Genomic DNA, 16252 nt, shown 5'->3' with positions numbered 1-16252 from the left:
TACTTACAAAATAAAGGAACGGATTTTGAAGTGTACCGCGAATGAAAGCGCAACATTTTATGAAGATCTGATGTTATAGTCCAAATGTTTGTGTCCACTTCAGCTCATATATTGACACAACCATCTCCGGATGGTTCCATTAGGAGGCCTTGAGCGGACTCCAGGCTGCCTTCCTCAAGGGGATTAATCTCTTACGTAAGAAAGCAGTTTGCCAGTCCCTTCCACCCTGCCAGGACACAGGAGAAAAGGTACCACCTATGAACCAGGAAATGGGCCTTCCCCGGGCAGCACATTTAACTTGACCAAGTTGTTTCAGGCCTCCAGAATGCTGAAAAGTCAATTTCCGCAGAACATAAGCCACCTGCTCTCTGGTGCTTTGTTACAGCAGCCCAATTTGATCAGGAGAGATGATGAAAGAACACAAAGCCAGCAGGTCCTAAAGGCACTGACCGCATGATAGCCACGCAGAAAATGTACCAACAGGAACCCTGTCCAGCAAGGAAAAAGTGGTCTTGGATTTTGATGATCCGTCCTTCAGCTTTTTCCTTTACCTGGAAACATAGCTGTGAGCAAGAATGTGAATTTCAAAAGCTTCAACAACTTGCTCTCAGTTTAGATGATGCACTTCTCCCCTGGGTTTCAAAACCTCTAAGCATTGTAAAACACCAGTAATAAAACTTCCCTTGCCCGCAGCTGCAGGAATGGAAAGAAGTGAAGTCAGCTTTTCATCCCAACTCTCTTAGCTAAATTAATTATTAAGAGCCAATAAAGCATCTAAATGTAACCAAATGGATGAAGCCGAGGAGTGCGTGATAACGATTTTCTCCAGGAGTGTAATGGTTTGTTTTCCTAGTCTGAGCCCTGAGTCCCCGCTGCCCCATTCCTGCAAGGACAGGAAGGCACTTCATCAACGCCTTTACAGGTGATTGCTTCACGGCCCCATGAAGCAGTGGTTATGCAAAAGGGCAACACTGTAAATCTTTGCCTTCCTAGTTCAACTTCCTACTTCCCTCTTGTTCTTAAAAAGAACAAGTATTTTCCGTGCTGCTTCGGGGCAGAGCAGTCACAGCAAAGTCTCCGTGCTGAATGGTCACCCTGCGGAAGGCACAGGGACCCTGCCATGATCCCCTATCCTGTGCTAACCGCAAGGCACACTCGAGCACAAGCGTGCTTCAAAACGTGTCTAGAACATGGAATCAAAAGATTATTTTATCTAATTTTTTTAAAAGATTTATTTTTATTAGATAAATACAGATATACAGAGAGGAGGAGAGACAGAGAGGAAGATCTTCCGTCCATTGATTCACTCCCCCCAAGCGACCGCAATGGCCGGTGCTGCGGCGATCCAAAGCCAGGAGTCAGGAACTTCCTCCGGATCTCCCACACAGGTGCAGGGTCCCAAGGTTTTGGGCCGTCCTCGGCTGCTTTCCCAGGCCACAAGCAGGGAGCTGGATGGGAAATGGAGCTGCCGGAATTAGAACCAGCGCCCATATGGGATCCTGGCGCGTTCAAGGTGAGGACTTTAGCCACTAGGCCATGCCGCCGTGCCCAATTTTATATAATGTTATAATAATGTGTCTGAAAGGCAGATCTACAGAGGTGGTGGAGACAATCTGCTGGTTCACTCCCCAAACGGCTGCAACAGCCAGAGATGGGTCGGTTCGAAGCCAGGAGCCTGGAGCTTCCTTCAGGTCTCCCACGTGGGCACAGGGGCCCAAGGACCTGAGCTATCTTTCACAGCTTTCCCAGGGTGTCGGTGGGGAATTGGAGCAGCCAGGACATGAACCAACACCCACATGAGATGCCGGTGTCGCAGAGGTAAGCTTAACAACACTACAGCACAACACTGGTCTCAGTACAAAAGTTTAAGGTGGTGGGCAAATCTGTAGAAATTTCTTGTGTGTACTGTTGGAATTCATGGGGGGGAAACACTGCTCTAATATTCTCACCTTGTGAGAACACTGGTACAGTTTGGGGAAGGCAAATGAACCTTGCTGCTTTTGCAAACTGGAAAGTCATTAGAGATGCATCTTATTCTCTGTGCCGTATGCAAAGTCGGATTCGCTGCTCCAGTCAGTTGGTTCTGAGTGGCTGAGTCACGAGCAGCACCCTGCTTCTCTAACCGACACAGCACCTGTTACTGCAGGGCAGATAATTGATTGGGCACATGGTTCTATTGTTGAAAACGCGACATTTTAGTAACAGACGAGCTTCCTGAACCCCTTGACACCTTCAGCTGTATGAGTGTCCTTCCAAAAATTCAGAGCAATGGAATTGAAAACAGGTTCGTTTTTGTGCCAAGAAGTTGAAATTCATGCAGTTCTCTCATAATATTCAACTTTCAATGACATTTCTCAACATCCCTTGCGTTCATGAATCTCAAAACTTTGGATACCAAAATAAACGTATTTTAACTGTATTTTCCATTATTTTTTGAGGTTGTTTTGGTTTTTGTTTTGTTTGGGTATCTTCCTGTCCTTTTTTCCAGCTGGCTCCAGGTTCATCCTACAATAGAGCAAGACTGCTCCCGAGGGCAAGACATTGGCTGGGTCCTGCAGGAACACCTCCACCCAGAGGGACCTGTGGGGAAACCGACCAGGAATGCTTGGCTTCCGGACCCTTCAGTGGAATCGTCCTCATTAACATCAATGCTGCAGCCATTGCACGGGATACCTGCTCCATTCACAAATACAAGTGTTTCCCAGTCATTTCTGCTCATCTGATCCATGAAACACATCACTGCTCTCGCTCTTTCATTAGAACTCTTTCCCCTGCATCACTGGTTTTCCCCTTTTCTCCTCATTTTGCATCATGTGAGTTAATTTTAGTGCCTCATGATGGAAGTACCTTGTGACAACCCAGAAGTAAAACTCCAGAATTGACTGCCAAGATCAATTTTGTCATCTGATACGCACCTCTGCCTCAATAAGTTTGTTGCTTTCCCATCAGATTTATTTAAGCAAATGCACATTTCTCTCAGAGCTAATCTGGCTTGCATATAAAATAAAAAATGTTTTTTATTGGAAGAAGCTTTTGTATGCTTTGCTATTGGATTCCCATCAAGCCTTCTAGGCTAGAACTGCTGTGACTGCCATTATTCAGACAAAGAAGCAGTAAGAAAAAGTCAAGGGATTTACTTAAAGTCATGTGCAGGTGTTTCAAGGTCATTGGGGACAGGCTTTGATGCATTGGTTAAAGCCCCCAGTAGGAATACCTGAATCCCAGGTCACAACTCCTGGGTTCAGGGTTGTGCTACACTCACCAATCTAGCTTCTTACTGGTACAAACCGCAGGAGGCAACGGATGGTGGCACAGGTTATCCACTGGGACCATCTACTGCCCTTCTATTACTGAAACAGTAGAGGGAAGATCTCTGCCAGACTCTGTCACTCTGATCTTGAAATAAATATAATACAAATAAATGTTTATATTTGTGAAGGAAAAAAAAACCAATCAAAGGGTAAGTTTGTTTTGATGAGAAAATTCAAACCCATGCAAGTTTTTCACAATATACATCTTCCATGAACTCTGGAAGGTAGCTCCCAAAGCTGGAATTCTGTTCCCCCAGGGGCTGGGTGCCCCAGACTTATCCAGCACATGTCTTGTTGGTGCCAAAACCTGGCACCTCCACTAAGCACTCATCAGTCAGGGTGCTCCCAGACCTCCCAGACTGTACCCGGACCCTGAGTGCTTCCCAGGTCACAATCCAGGAGGCCTCCACTCCGGAAGCTGTTCTGGTTGAAACCCCAGCAACCTCAGGAAACAAGCAGGCTACCCTGTCTCGTCTCACCTAATATATTCTTCCTGCTTTTTCTTTTCATGCCGCAAAGATGTGATGATTCTTCCTTTCAATCAGAAAAAAAAGAGAAAGAGGAAAAAGTTCTCTCCCCACTGCCCAGAAGCAGAGGAGCCCACAGAAGTCATGAGCGAGAGGACAACAGGCAGTACAGGAAGAAAAGCACTAAACCTTTTCTAAACTAAAGCCTGAGGAAAAGGGCAGGTGCGTGGCAGTCGCACAGGGCTGGTCTCCATTCAAGATGCAGTTTACTTTTCCTCCCTGGCTTTGGGGATAAGTCTTTAGAACCTTTATTCATCTGCAAGATGCAGTGACTGGAGCCACCTGGCAGCACTCAGCCATGACCGTTTGTATTACTCATAGCAGAAGGGGGAAGTAAAATAACACTGGATACTAGTAGCTACAACAATGCTTGGCTCATGGGCACCCATACATCATCATTACTACCATCACCATAGATGGATTTGGAAAAGAATTAAAAGAGGAAAAGGCAGGAAGAGTTACAGATAAGAGTTTGAGGGGGGTTGGAGGAAAGGCCAAGACAGAAGCCAACAACAATGGATAATGTAGGGTAAAATCACCTTTAATTTCTGCACAGAGTCTAATGACTAGATGGGCTAAGACCCCATCTTTGGCCATAAACTTCTGACTACTGAGCAGTGAAGTAGCTTTTCCCAGAGGAAAGCAACAACTTACAAGAGCTGGGCATGCAGTAAGAATCAGCAGCTCTTAGTGACTGAACTGCAACAAAATGAGTCATATAAAAACTACACGTCTACATTGCTGGAAATTGTCCAGATCATTAGAAGATTGAACAATCAGCAATTACTTTGGAAAAGGAGCCAAGGACCAGAGAAGTACTTAAGAAACTCTGCCGATGCATTATTGAAGAGGACGGAACATCCAGTTCAGCTGGATGAAGGAGCTGTGCTCCCCTAGGACCACTGGAGTGAGTACTTAGAGTTTGGAACACCTTAAGACCCTCAGGAGCAAGCTGGAAGTGATGGTTTCCATGGCCACAGTGTATTTCATCACCTCAAAAACAAATCTGGAGAGAAGCTACTCAGGAAGAAAACAGGAGACTCAACTCCAAGCCTGGGTGGTCCCCATGAGCGTGGCCACCATGAAATCAAGCCCCCCACAAGGTACAAGCAAGACCCAGCCTCTTGTCTGGCTCTTTATCAAAAGGATTTCACTGCCTTAAGGGAATGATCCAGCTAGCCTTACAAGGCTCTAAATTACAGTCAAGCACTCTTGCTTCTCCAATAGATAAGAACCTTGACAGCCAGTGTCGCCCTGGAGTGATTTAAGCAGAGGATTCCAGGTCTGGGCAGAATGTAACTGCCACCTTCACTTAACCCCCTGACCACCTGGAGCCCACCTGGCCATCACCGTTCAACCAAAGGAAGAGCACACACTGAGTGACCAACCAGGAACTTGCACTTGAACTTATCAGGCCCCAATTTCAACCTGTAAGAGCCTGCACACTTAGCTCCTCAAGACATCCCGGCATTAAGAATAGCTGCACAGCTTCCTGATCTGAGATTTACAATAAATACCTTCTTTCTTCCACCACCCTCATCACCACCACTGAGATGTCAATACTTAGACCCAGGCTGGGGGCTCTACAGCAGTGCCTCCAGTTTGGGGTGTTGTTCAGCATCACCTACTGCAGGTAGCAGATGGCAGTGGAAGAGCATGTGCAAAAGGAAGGATCACTTGGTGAGCCAAGCAGAGATGGGTCAGACCTGGGCATGCATAACATCCCTGCTTTAAGAACTCAAGGGGTCACACAGGAACTACCATCCAATGACCTAAGGACTTCCCATTAGGCCCTCCTACCAACGGTTCCACCACTATCTCCCAGCAGCATCATGTGAGAGACTCACCCTTGAGCACAGGTCCTTTAGGGGAACATCCAAACTGTTATCTATACATACCATGCAGAGGACCTGTTTGATGCACCACGGAGCTGAGTTACCCTAGGAAAGTGTCATGGATACAGGAACACAGCTGTCACAAGCACTCAGCTGTGGTTGGATGCATCCCACCAGGGTTCCAAACCTCACCTGGCATCTTACAGGTGCCAAGTCTTGCATAAGCAGAGTCATCTCTAAAATTCTCAGTTCACTCTACTGCCAAGCAGCTAGGAACATAGCACAAGGCTCCCAGGTGCACATGGGCAGTGACACCACAGCTGTGAGGGCCCAGCGCCGGTCAGCACATGCGCTTCAGTGGGCAGGCAGCAGTGACCACTGGTATTCGGGTAGACATACAGGCCCAAGCACTGCCCTTGGCATCTCTGGCCGGCCAGCATGGACCTACCTTACCAATCTTTGGAGACCAGGATGGAATTCCTAGCTCCTGACTATAGCCTGATCCAGACCCAGCAGTTGCCTATATTTGAGAAGTAAACCAGCAGCTGCAAAATGCTCGCTCTCTCTCTCTCTTCCCCCACAACTTGCTCTGCTTCCTTCTCTCCCTATTTCTTTCCCTCCCTCTCACCTCAACTAAACATAAAAAAAAAGAAAGAAAAATGCACCAATTTTCCTCCTTTCACCTTCTGATTCCCTTGGCCAACACCAAGAATGAGAAAACACGGAAGGTGTTGTCTTGGGATGTGCTAACACCACTATCTCATTGTACCTGATATTTCTTCAGCTACAAATGAGATCATCATAGCACTTCTTTATTTCCGGGCTAGTTTTATTTGTATTGATTTTCATATGAAATTCTTCTTCATATTCTTGTTTGGGTTTCTAATTTTTGAACAATTTGTTCTTTTTGCTGTCATGTCTTTTTAACTACTACTTTGAAATTCTCCACTTATTTTTTTTTTAAGATTTAATTATTTTTCTTGCAAAGTCAGATATACAGAGAGGAGGAGAGACAGAGAGAAAGATCTTCCAACCAATGATTCACTTCCCAAGTGACCGCAACAGGAAAGGCGGTGCTGTGCCAATCCAAAGCCAGGAGCCACGTACTTCCTCCAAGTATCCCATGCAGGTGCAAGATCCCAAATCTTTGGGCCATCCTCCACTGCTTTCCCAGGCCATAGGAAGGGAGTTGGATGGGAAGCGGGCCCACCAGGATTAGAACCGGAGCCCATATGGGACCCTGGGCATGTTCAAGGTGAGGATTTGAGCTGCTAAGGCCATAGCGCTGGACCCATGAAATTCTCCACCATTTACATAATGCTGTTACAGGAATTTGGGCTGATAAGAATTGCTATTCTTTTCCACTGATTTACTTCTTTTCTAGCTCTAAGAATTTCTTTTTTTTTTATTAAAGATTTTATTTATTTATTGAAAAGTCAGATATACAAAGAGAAGGAGAGACAAAGAGGAAGATCTTCTGTCTGATGATTCACTCCCCAAGTGAGCGCAATGGCCGATGCTATGCCGATCCAAAGCCAGGAGCCTCTTCCACGTCTCCCACGTGGGTGCAGGGTCCCAAGGCTTTGGGCTGTCCTCGACTGCTTTCCCAGGCCACAAGCAGGGAGCTGGAGGGGAAGTAGGGCAGCTGAATAGGTACTAGTGCCCATATGGAATTCCAGCTCATGCAAGGTGAGGATTTAACCACTAAGGTATTGCACCAGATCCTTATTTTAATTTCCATTCATTTGTTTTTAGTTCTTTTGCAAGACAGAGACACACACACACACACACACACAGAGAAAGAGAGAGAGAGAGAAAGAGAGAGAGAGAGAGCTGGAAGCAGACCTCCCATGTGTAAATTCACTGCCTAAATCCCAACAGCATCCAGGGCTGGACCAGGCCCAAGCCAGAGGGCTGGAACCCAACGTCGATCTCCCCCAAGGGTGGCAGGAAGCAAGTGCGGAGGGATTCCGTGCTGTCTCTCCTGTTATACTCGGCAGGAGACTGGATTGCATAGATCAGCCAGGGCTAGGACCAGACACACAGACATGGGATGTGAGGCATTCCAACTGGTGACCTAATCACTGGGCCTTTGTTTTTGGTTAATGGATGAGGACAGGCAAGTGGAGAAAGGAAGGGAAACAGCCTCTTTATTATTTGTTTATTTTTATTGGAATGGCACATTTACACAGAGGAGATACGGAGAGAATGATCCTCCAACTGCTAGTTCACTCCCCAAGTGACCGCAATGGCAGGAATGGAGCTGATTTGAAGCCAGGAGCTTCCTCCAGGTCTCCCACGTGAGTGCAGGGTTCCTAGACTTTGGGCCATTCTCTGCTGCATTCCCAGGCCATAAGCAGAAGAGATGGACGGGAAGTAGAGCTGTCAGAATGTCAACTAGAGCCCATATCCTGGGTGCGTGCAAGGCAAGGATTTAGCCACTGAACCATTGCTCTGGGCCCAGGAAAGAGCCTGTTAAAGCTACAATTCAGAAGCAACACACATCAGTCCTTGTGGTACTCTACTGGCCACAGGCGGCTATCCTTAGGTATAAAGGAAGCTGAGCTGCGTTTTTTTTTGTGCAGGTAGCCACGTGCCCATTGAGAAAATCTTCTACCACAGAGAGAAACAAGTGCACATCAGAGGAAAACCAGCAGTTTCTGCACATGGACCCTCCTGCTTACTGTTCCATGTGGACTCCCATCTATCACTCATGATCTAAAGTCATTTCCACTTGTTCTTTTAAACCTATTTAATATCCACCCCAAACGTAGCAGAATCCCCATCCCATCTGCCGAGTTCCACATGAAAATAATTCCATATTGTGTGTATGTTTGTGTGCATACCAGCTAAAGTTCAAACTCTGGCTAATTTCAATATTCTGTGACTAATTTATCTTTGATAGGACAAGCTGGAATTAGCTCAAATTCTCTCAATGACATTAAGATTCACAAGCCAATAGCGTAACAACCGCGTAAAATCATTCTGCAAGGTCTGTTAATGAGAGAATTTTTTTTTCCAAAGTAACTACATTAATTTTGAGTGTCGTAGGCCATTGAGATGCTAGCAAGGTTTCTGATCTTTTTCTTACACATAAAAGCCATTTTTTTTGTTATCTTCAGAGTTCATCTACACAGCTTATGGTGACCAAGTCCCCAAGAATCAAGGAAGTTCTATGTACCACTATGGGAATCACAGTAAAGATAAAACACTGCCACTTTCAAGACACTGAAGACACTGATTCGCACCGTGAGTTTGGACAAGTGACATCAGCTCTTGCAGGTCACCAGGGATACACTTACTGCTAATACTATAAGGACTATGTGGAAAAAATATAAGTACACAACCTACAACATGGATCACAGTACACAGAAAATCCTTATTATCACTGTTATTGCTACTATTTCAAAAAATAATGGCTCAGCACTGACAGGTACATTAACTCACCCTGACAGTAAAACCTATAGTGAAGAGATACTGTACGAAATCTCAAGCCAGAAAAAAATAGCAGCTATCCTCTTTATAGGAGGACAGGGTGTTGGGACAATCCAGTATATCTATGAAAAGAAAGGTGAAATATCCGTTATCCCAGGATAAACAACCACTAGAAATTATGAGTACATAATTGTGAGTACATCTTGCTAAAAAACGGTTAATATGCTATGAATGTGTAGCTCCTCTAATCATAGAACAAAAGCCACTGCGCAATTAAATTGATACAATAAAGGACCAATGTCAGGATGACCAACTAAATGCTCATCTGAATCAAAGTCTTAAAAATGGTGTCATCTACTTTTCTTATGTTGCAAAGGCAAACTGGGTTTTAGCCTGTCAAAGTTTATGTTTCTTTCCTATTGCTGCTGAAATATGTGATGAAAATCAGTGCCTTAGACGACACAAATGCATTACCTTACAGCTATAGAGGTCAGAAGTCTTACAATCAAGGCGGCGTCCATCGGAATGGGTTCTCTCTGCAGACTCTAGGAGAGAATCCACTCCCTCTTCTTTGCTGCCTTCTAGGAGTGGCTGCCTACGTTTCTTCAGCCATGGCCCACCATTGAGCTTTCCCCCAGTTCTCTAATTAGGATCTCTGCTTCCACAGTCACATGAGCCTCCTGCCTTGATCCTACAACGACTCCTTCACAAGGACCGCAAGGACTTGTGACAACACCAGCCCGCCTAGATGATACCCTCAAGTTAATGTGCTTAACTTAAACCATGCTCACGGTTCCTCTGCTGTACAAAGCAGCGCTCAGATTTCAGGGATTAGCTCATGGATGTCCAACACAGGGCCAAAGTTCATAACCACACAGATAGAACATTCCAGACGTGAATGCTTCTAAAAGTGACTCGCGGGGTGGCTACTTACTGCAGAAGTTAAGAAGACACGTGGGACACTGGCGTTCCATCCCAGAGGACCTGACTGAACTCGGTGTCTGGCTCTACTGTGGATTCCAGCCTCACAATAATGTGTACTTGGAAGACAGGAGACCCGGGGCTCTGCTGCCCACGTGGGAGACCTGAAGAGAGTTCCAGGCGCCTGGCTGCAGTCTGACACCACTGAAACAATTACAGACACTTGAGAAGAGAACAGGAGGATGGAAGATCTCGCTTTGTCTGTCTGTCCTTATGTAGTGTGTGTGTGATTTTCAAATAAAATGGAAATAAGCATCTCAAACAATGAAATATTAACAGAAAAATAATTCTTAGCTCTCTAATAACAGGGATTTTCCAAGGACACATAAAAACAATGTCCAGACTTTCCAAACAATCAACGTGTCTGACTTTTTTCTAAAGAGGCAACAATTCATTTCTCTTCAATGAAATCTTATGTGCTTCATTCACGACTTGACCACATAAACAAGAGTGGTATTTATTACTCTCAAAATGGTTTGCTTTATCCAAATTAAGATATTGCCTCCTGATATTCAGTGAAGAAACAGATGTAAAATACTTTCAAGACAGCATTCAGGGAGGAAACAAGGATGGCTCGCCGAGTCTGGAGAGAACAAAAGTGCTTTATGGGACAAGCCACACTCGTCAGACACCACCCATTATTGGAGCAATTCCGCTCCTTCTTCAGGAGCACAAAGCTCCCAGACAGCACCGTCCTCTTTGCAGAGACCAATTTGGGCAATCTACACCACCATCAGGTATCTCAGGACCATCACGGGGCCGAGGTTATGGGTCAAGTGAACTGAGTTTCAACAGCACACATAGAGATGAGACATGAACCCTGCCACCTGTGATGGGACACGGGAGGAAGAGAAAGCAACCAAAGGAGCAGAAATAAGCTGAAGTATCAGCGATTCTGGAAGCAGGCTAGTGTGTAATGTTAAACCAAGTGAGAGGCAGACACATGAGAAGTGTGCATTTTTCCCCAGCATTACAGGAAAGATTGGGGGGAAAGACACTAGACTAGAAGAAGCCCTGGAAGGGGACCACAGAAGTGGGAGTGCTGAAAGTTAGAAAGTCACAGATAAGAAGGCATGAAATACTGCCCATTTTGACAAGCTCCTTTCTCCAAGAAAGAAAATGCCTTAAGCTGCTGGGGAGGAGGGGGGAAAAAAAACCCAAACTTTTCCACTGCCAGGACTCAAGGAAATGGCTACTACTTCCTGGAGAGATGTAGAAATAACCCATTAAACTTCCAGAGGAACCGCAGGGAAACTTTAGGGATCAGGACCCTGCACCAACGCAAACCACAGGTCCACTGTCAGCATGCTGGGGCAGTGCTGGCGGGGTAAGGAGAAGTCTACACTTCCAGAAAGTTGCCAGGCATCCAAGAGAGCTTGCCAGACAAAGGGGGCAGATGGGCAGGACCACTCTGGAAGGTTTTCCTTTAGAGAATCGGTCTACAATGAGGTGGGCTCCTGTCTCCACCTGTACAGACCTTCTACCAAGCAACAACCAAAACGTACCGAAGGGATGAGCAAAGAGGCCTCCTGGGGCGCAGTGACGCAGGGCCTCCTGGAAGCTGAAGGAGGCAGGAGAACTAAGCTAAACCCTCTGGCATTCTAGGAGGGCACACCAAAGAAATTGAGGAAAATAGAAATGAAACTATGAGTTTGCTGCAAAAAAAAAAAAAAACTCTTTTCATGCAAAATTCTTCTGTTGATAGAGAAAAACAGATGCAATATAAGTTGAAACCCAGACAGCATCAGGGCCCAGGGGAGCTTCCAGCCATTGGCAGGGGCAGGTGGATTTCTCTCTGACCACCTTGATGCAGTCTCAACCCCTTTTTGCATGGACACTCAACCACCCCACTAAGAACTCTGTAATCTGTTGAGGCATTGTTGTTTGCCCCTGTGAGGTGGCTTCTGTAACTGATGTGAGCTTGGGAGTTAATGTCGCTGATAATGTCTTGGTGAGTGGGCCTTTGACAATTAACACACAGGAGCACAATTAAGTCCATGCTTGTCTGGACACCTTATTGGGTACTTAACCACTGCCTCAGAATCTGGCCCAGACATGCAGCACACCTTCTGGGAAAGGGCTTGATAATTATCCTAAATATTAATGCAAGTGATGGGAGTAGGAGCTGAAACTGCTAATGGCAACAAATATAGTTATTGTTATCTCAAAGGCTAGCCTGTCTCTGCAATTTCTTTGGAGCATAGAAAATGTAACTGTTCTAGCCACTTTTATAATTTCTAGCTAGAGGAATTAAGGATGATTTTATTAAAGAAATATGCTTTTAATTATTGTTTCATTGTTTATAGGGTTGTAGAGCCTATAGTTGTAGGGGGAATTTAACATTTGAAACTTTTATCTTGAATTTTTACATTTTTTTCCCTTGTAACATATTTGTTCCATTAAATGATGGGCAAGTTGTGGAAATAGAAATGTGGTCGGAATGTATTACTAATCAGTAGGTAATCGCATGTGCCTTGGCCTTGGAGTCCTGGCTGTCACCCAATGGCCACTATTGAAGAATGAAGAATGGCTTGCTTTGAAGAAACTGATTATGGTAACTTACAGAATTATCTTTAGGGGCACCTGCTTAGCCCTGAAGTACAGACAGAATGACCAAATGTCTGTACATGCCCTCTTAGTCTTGAAGCAAAAATAGAACAATTAGTTGTTTGTGTAGAAGCTTGTGAGGTGTCTGAATAAATAAAAAATGAGGGCATGCTGAGCTGTTGCGAGAGGGCACCAAGTGACAGGGTGCGTGTCTTTTCTTATCGCCCGACTCCACGCACCCTTCTGGAGCTCCGAACTCAGCTGGAGCCAGACTCCCGCAATCTCAAAGCCTAAGTAGCAATTCAATGCTAGCAGCTTTCAATGAAACATCACTCGCCTTTTCCTAAAGATTCACGATTTATTTGCATGGGAGAACAAACCAGAGAGAGCCACAGAGAGATTGAGAGAGAGAGAAATCTCCCTTCTAATTGCTGGCTCACTCCCCCAAATGGACCCCACAGACGGGATGGAGCCTGGCCAAAGCCAGGAGCCAAGGACTCTGTGCCCTTTCCCCACTGGCTGGCAGCGTCACAAGCCCTTGAGTCCTCACTCAGTGTCTTCCCAAATACTTTAGCCAGACACCAGATGGAAGTGGAGCAGAGGACTCCTACAAGTGTCCCAAATGGGATACTGGCACTGCAGGTGGTGGCTTAACCTGCAAAAGCTCACTTATACAAAGAGGAGACACTGAGCTGGGAATTTACAGATCACATCTCATCCTCGCAGGTGCACTGCTTTAAAAGGGTCCACTTACACAACAATCCAACGTCCCTTGAGGAAAGTGATCTTGCCATTTCCTCTGGGACACTGGCCCTGGGACAGGCTGGGCAGAAGACAATAGCTGCCTATCTAAATGAAATCACAAGGAGAGGAAGTCATTGATTCTCCTGGGACTACGTACAACTGCAGAGGAGACACCTGTAATCGGAGTCCCCGGGGCAGAGAGACAGGGAGAGCTGGTCCTGAGCAGGACACTGAGCTGTGTGTGATTCCGCAAGGCGTTTACACTGGAGGGATTGTCTTCTCAAGATACTCATGCAAGCCATAGGAAAAGCTTCCAGACCCGGAAGTCCTCATCCTCCAGGAAGAGCACCAGCATCTCAGGCAATGAGTGACCTACTTCCCTGGAAGGCCAGGTCTCTACAGTCCAAGCAGATAACCAGGGCATCCATCCAGATAATTCAGGCCACCCAAATCTACTCTGTCCTGAATTATTCAAGAGGGGAAAAAAGCAACCTTCCTTTACAGGAGCTGCCTCCTCCCCACCCCCCTTTAATGGAGAAGGGTTAAGACCCCCCGGCATTTTCTTACTTAAGAAATCTGCATGGTTGAGTGACTCAGAAAGGCAACGAGGTGAAAAGGTACTAACATGGCCCACTTCACTTCCATCGAAACTCTCTGCCAGGATACCTTACACTTTGCTTTGCATTCTGAACAGCGCGTTCCTTTCCGGAGTTGTACTACCTGAGACCCGGAGTGGGGAGGGGACCAGTATAAACAGCAAGGAGGCAGAAGCAGGCAGGTGGCTCCCGCCCCCAGGGACGGGACAGGTCCAGAAATCTAAAACTCTGGGATCCTGTGCCTTGAGGATGCCCGTGACCTGACTTACTTCATTGTGTGGAACAAACTCATACTTTAAAAGGCCTTAGAACAAAATTTAGTGTACAAAAACCTGCAAAAACAACACATCGCAATATAATATCATCTTCCAATATTTTGCAACGAAGAGGGGAAATAGTTAAGAAAATCTTTTGCATCACATCAAATGTTGCTGATTTTCTGATCACAAGAAATTCGGAGAGTTGATCTTTAAGTTCATTATTCTTTTGGAAGGAAATTAAAAAAGAAGAAAATAAAAGTAACCTTGTGTCTTGAATCTAATCTTGACAAACGCCTCTTTCATGACACCAATGAGTTATATCCCCACCCCCATCACTTTCTCTTCTCTCTTAAAAAAAAAAAAAAGAATAAATTTTATGAACAAATTAACACGTGCAACTTTTCTTCACAGTGAGGGTGGCATTTTAACTTCAAAGGAGAAAGTTGAGGTTTTCCAAACAAAAACTGGAGCTACAGAGGCAGCGCTTTGAAATGAGTAATTGGAAATGATTTTATTAGTAGGCATTTTGGCCGCAAGTGCTGTGTGGTATATATAAAAATTTTTATATTGGGCCCTGCGTGTTAGCCTAGTGGCTAAAGTCCTTGCCTTGCACGCACCAGAATCCCTTACGGGCACCGGTTCTAACCCCTGCGGATCTACCTCAATCCAGCTCCCTGCTTGTGGCCTGGGAAAGCAGTCAAGGATGGGCCAAAGCCTTGGGACCCTGCACCTGGTTGGGAAACCTGGAAGAAGCTCCTGGCTCCTGGCTTGGGATAGGCTCAGCTCCTGTCCTTGTGGCTATATGTGGAGTAAACCAGTGGATGATTCCAGTGGATTTGCATCTCCTCCTCTCTGTATATCTGAATTTGCTATAAAAATAAATAAATCTTTTTTAAAAAGTTAATATCCACACACATTAAATTGAAAACTGAGTTTCTCAAACCACCTAAAAATCCTCTGTGAGAAGTTCCTGCGGATTTTCAAACCAACTGCTAAAAGAAAAAAAGAAAAAGCAGCACTCCCAATTATTAGAAGGAGCGTATTCCTGGGTCTGCACAGTACCCTGGTGGCTAAATCCTCACCTTGCATGCGCCCTCGGGATCCCTTTCCGGCACCAGTTCCTATCCTGGCTGCCCTGCTTCCCATCCAGCTCTCTGCTTTGGCGTGGACAGGCAATGGGACATGGTCCAAAGCCTTGGGACCCTGCACCTGCTGGCAGACCCAGAAGAAGCTCCTGGCTTCAGATCAGCTCAGCTCTGGCCATTGTGACCACTTGGAGTGAACCAGTGGAATGAAGATCTTTCTACAATTTTCTCTGTAAATCTTTCCAATCAAAACAATATCTTAAAAAAAAAAAAAAAAAGAACATCAACAGGGAAGAGGAACACCTGTTGACCAAATTTAATCAAAAGTATTTGGGGCCCGGCGCGGTGGCGCAAGTGGTTAAGTCCTCGCCTAGCACGCCCGGGATCCCATATGGGCGCCGGTTCTAATCCCGGCAGCCCCGCTTCCCTTCCAGCTCCCTGCCTGTGGCCTGGGAAAGCAGTCGAGGACGGCCCAAAGCTTTGGGACCCTGCACCCGCGTGGGAGACCCGGAAGAGGCTCCTGGCTTCGGATCGGCATAGCATCGACCGTTGCGGCTCACTTGGGGGGTGAATCATCGGACGGAAGATCTTCCTCTCTGTATCTCCTCTCTGTATATCCGCCTTTCCAATAAAAAATAATAAAAATAAATCTTTAAAAAAAAAAAGTATTTGTATTGTTGATGGATGCAACTGAAAAAATATCTAGATTTCTTAAACTTAACCAATGACTTACTTCTCTTGTTAAATATTTTTGTTAATGAGATATGAGAATACCATGAAAAACTGGTAGAAAAGTGGAACCAAAGCTTTTTATGTTGATATAAATCAATTTTGAAAACCACAAATAAGTAGTTCACTAAAAATTTATAGAAGATGTGTATTGTGAAAGAATAGCTTTAAATTCCATTTCTCCAAGTACATTTTTTTTTTC

At 45.4% G+C, this 16252-nt stretch overlaps 1 protein-coding gene across 3 annotated transcripts in view; it reads right to left on the bottom strand.

The window, feature by feature from the left end:
• RTN1 (reticulon 1) overlaps positions 1-16252 on the bottom strand; it is a 161997-nt gene that overhangs the window by 101882 nt on the left and 43863 nt on the right. Inside the window, exon 2 of one of the 3 annotated variants that reach the window (XM_040975651.1) lies at positions 13541-13554. The exons of the other annotated variants lie outside the window; for them this stretch is intronic. Within the exon in view, the coding sequence (XP_040831585.1) occupies positions 13541-13554 (14 nt within the window). The remainder of the gene's footprint in view (positions 1-13540; positions 13555-16252) is intronic. 3 annotated transcript variants of the gene reach the window in all.

Source organism: Ochotona curzoniae, unplaced genomic scaffold, assembly GCF_017591425.1.
Source record: "Ochotona curzoniae isolate NIBS_2020 unplaced genomic scaffold, NIBS_Ocur_1.0 contig_2688, whole genome shotgun sequence".
NCBI classification, from domain to species: domain Eukaryota; kingdom Metazoa; phylum Chordata; class Mammalia; order Lagomorpha; family Ochotonidae; genus Ochotona; species Ochotona curzoniae.
The sequence above is the reverse complement of the archived record's forward strand: the minus strand, read 5'-3'. Positions and strand labels throughout refer to the sequence as shown.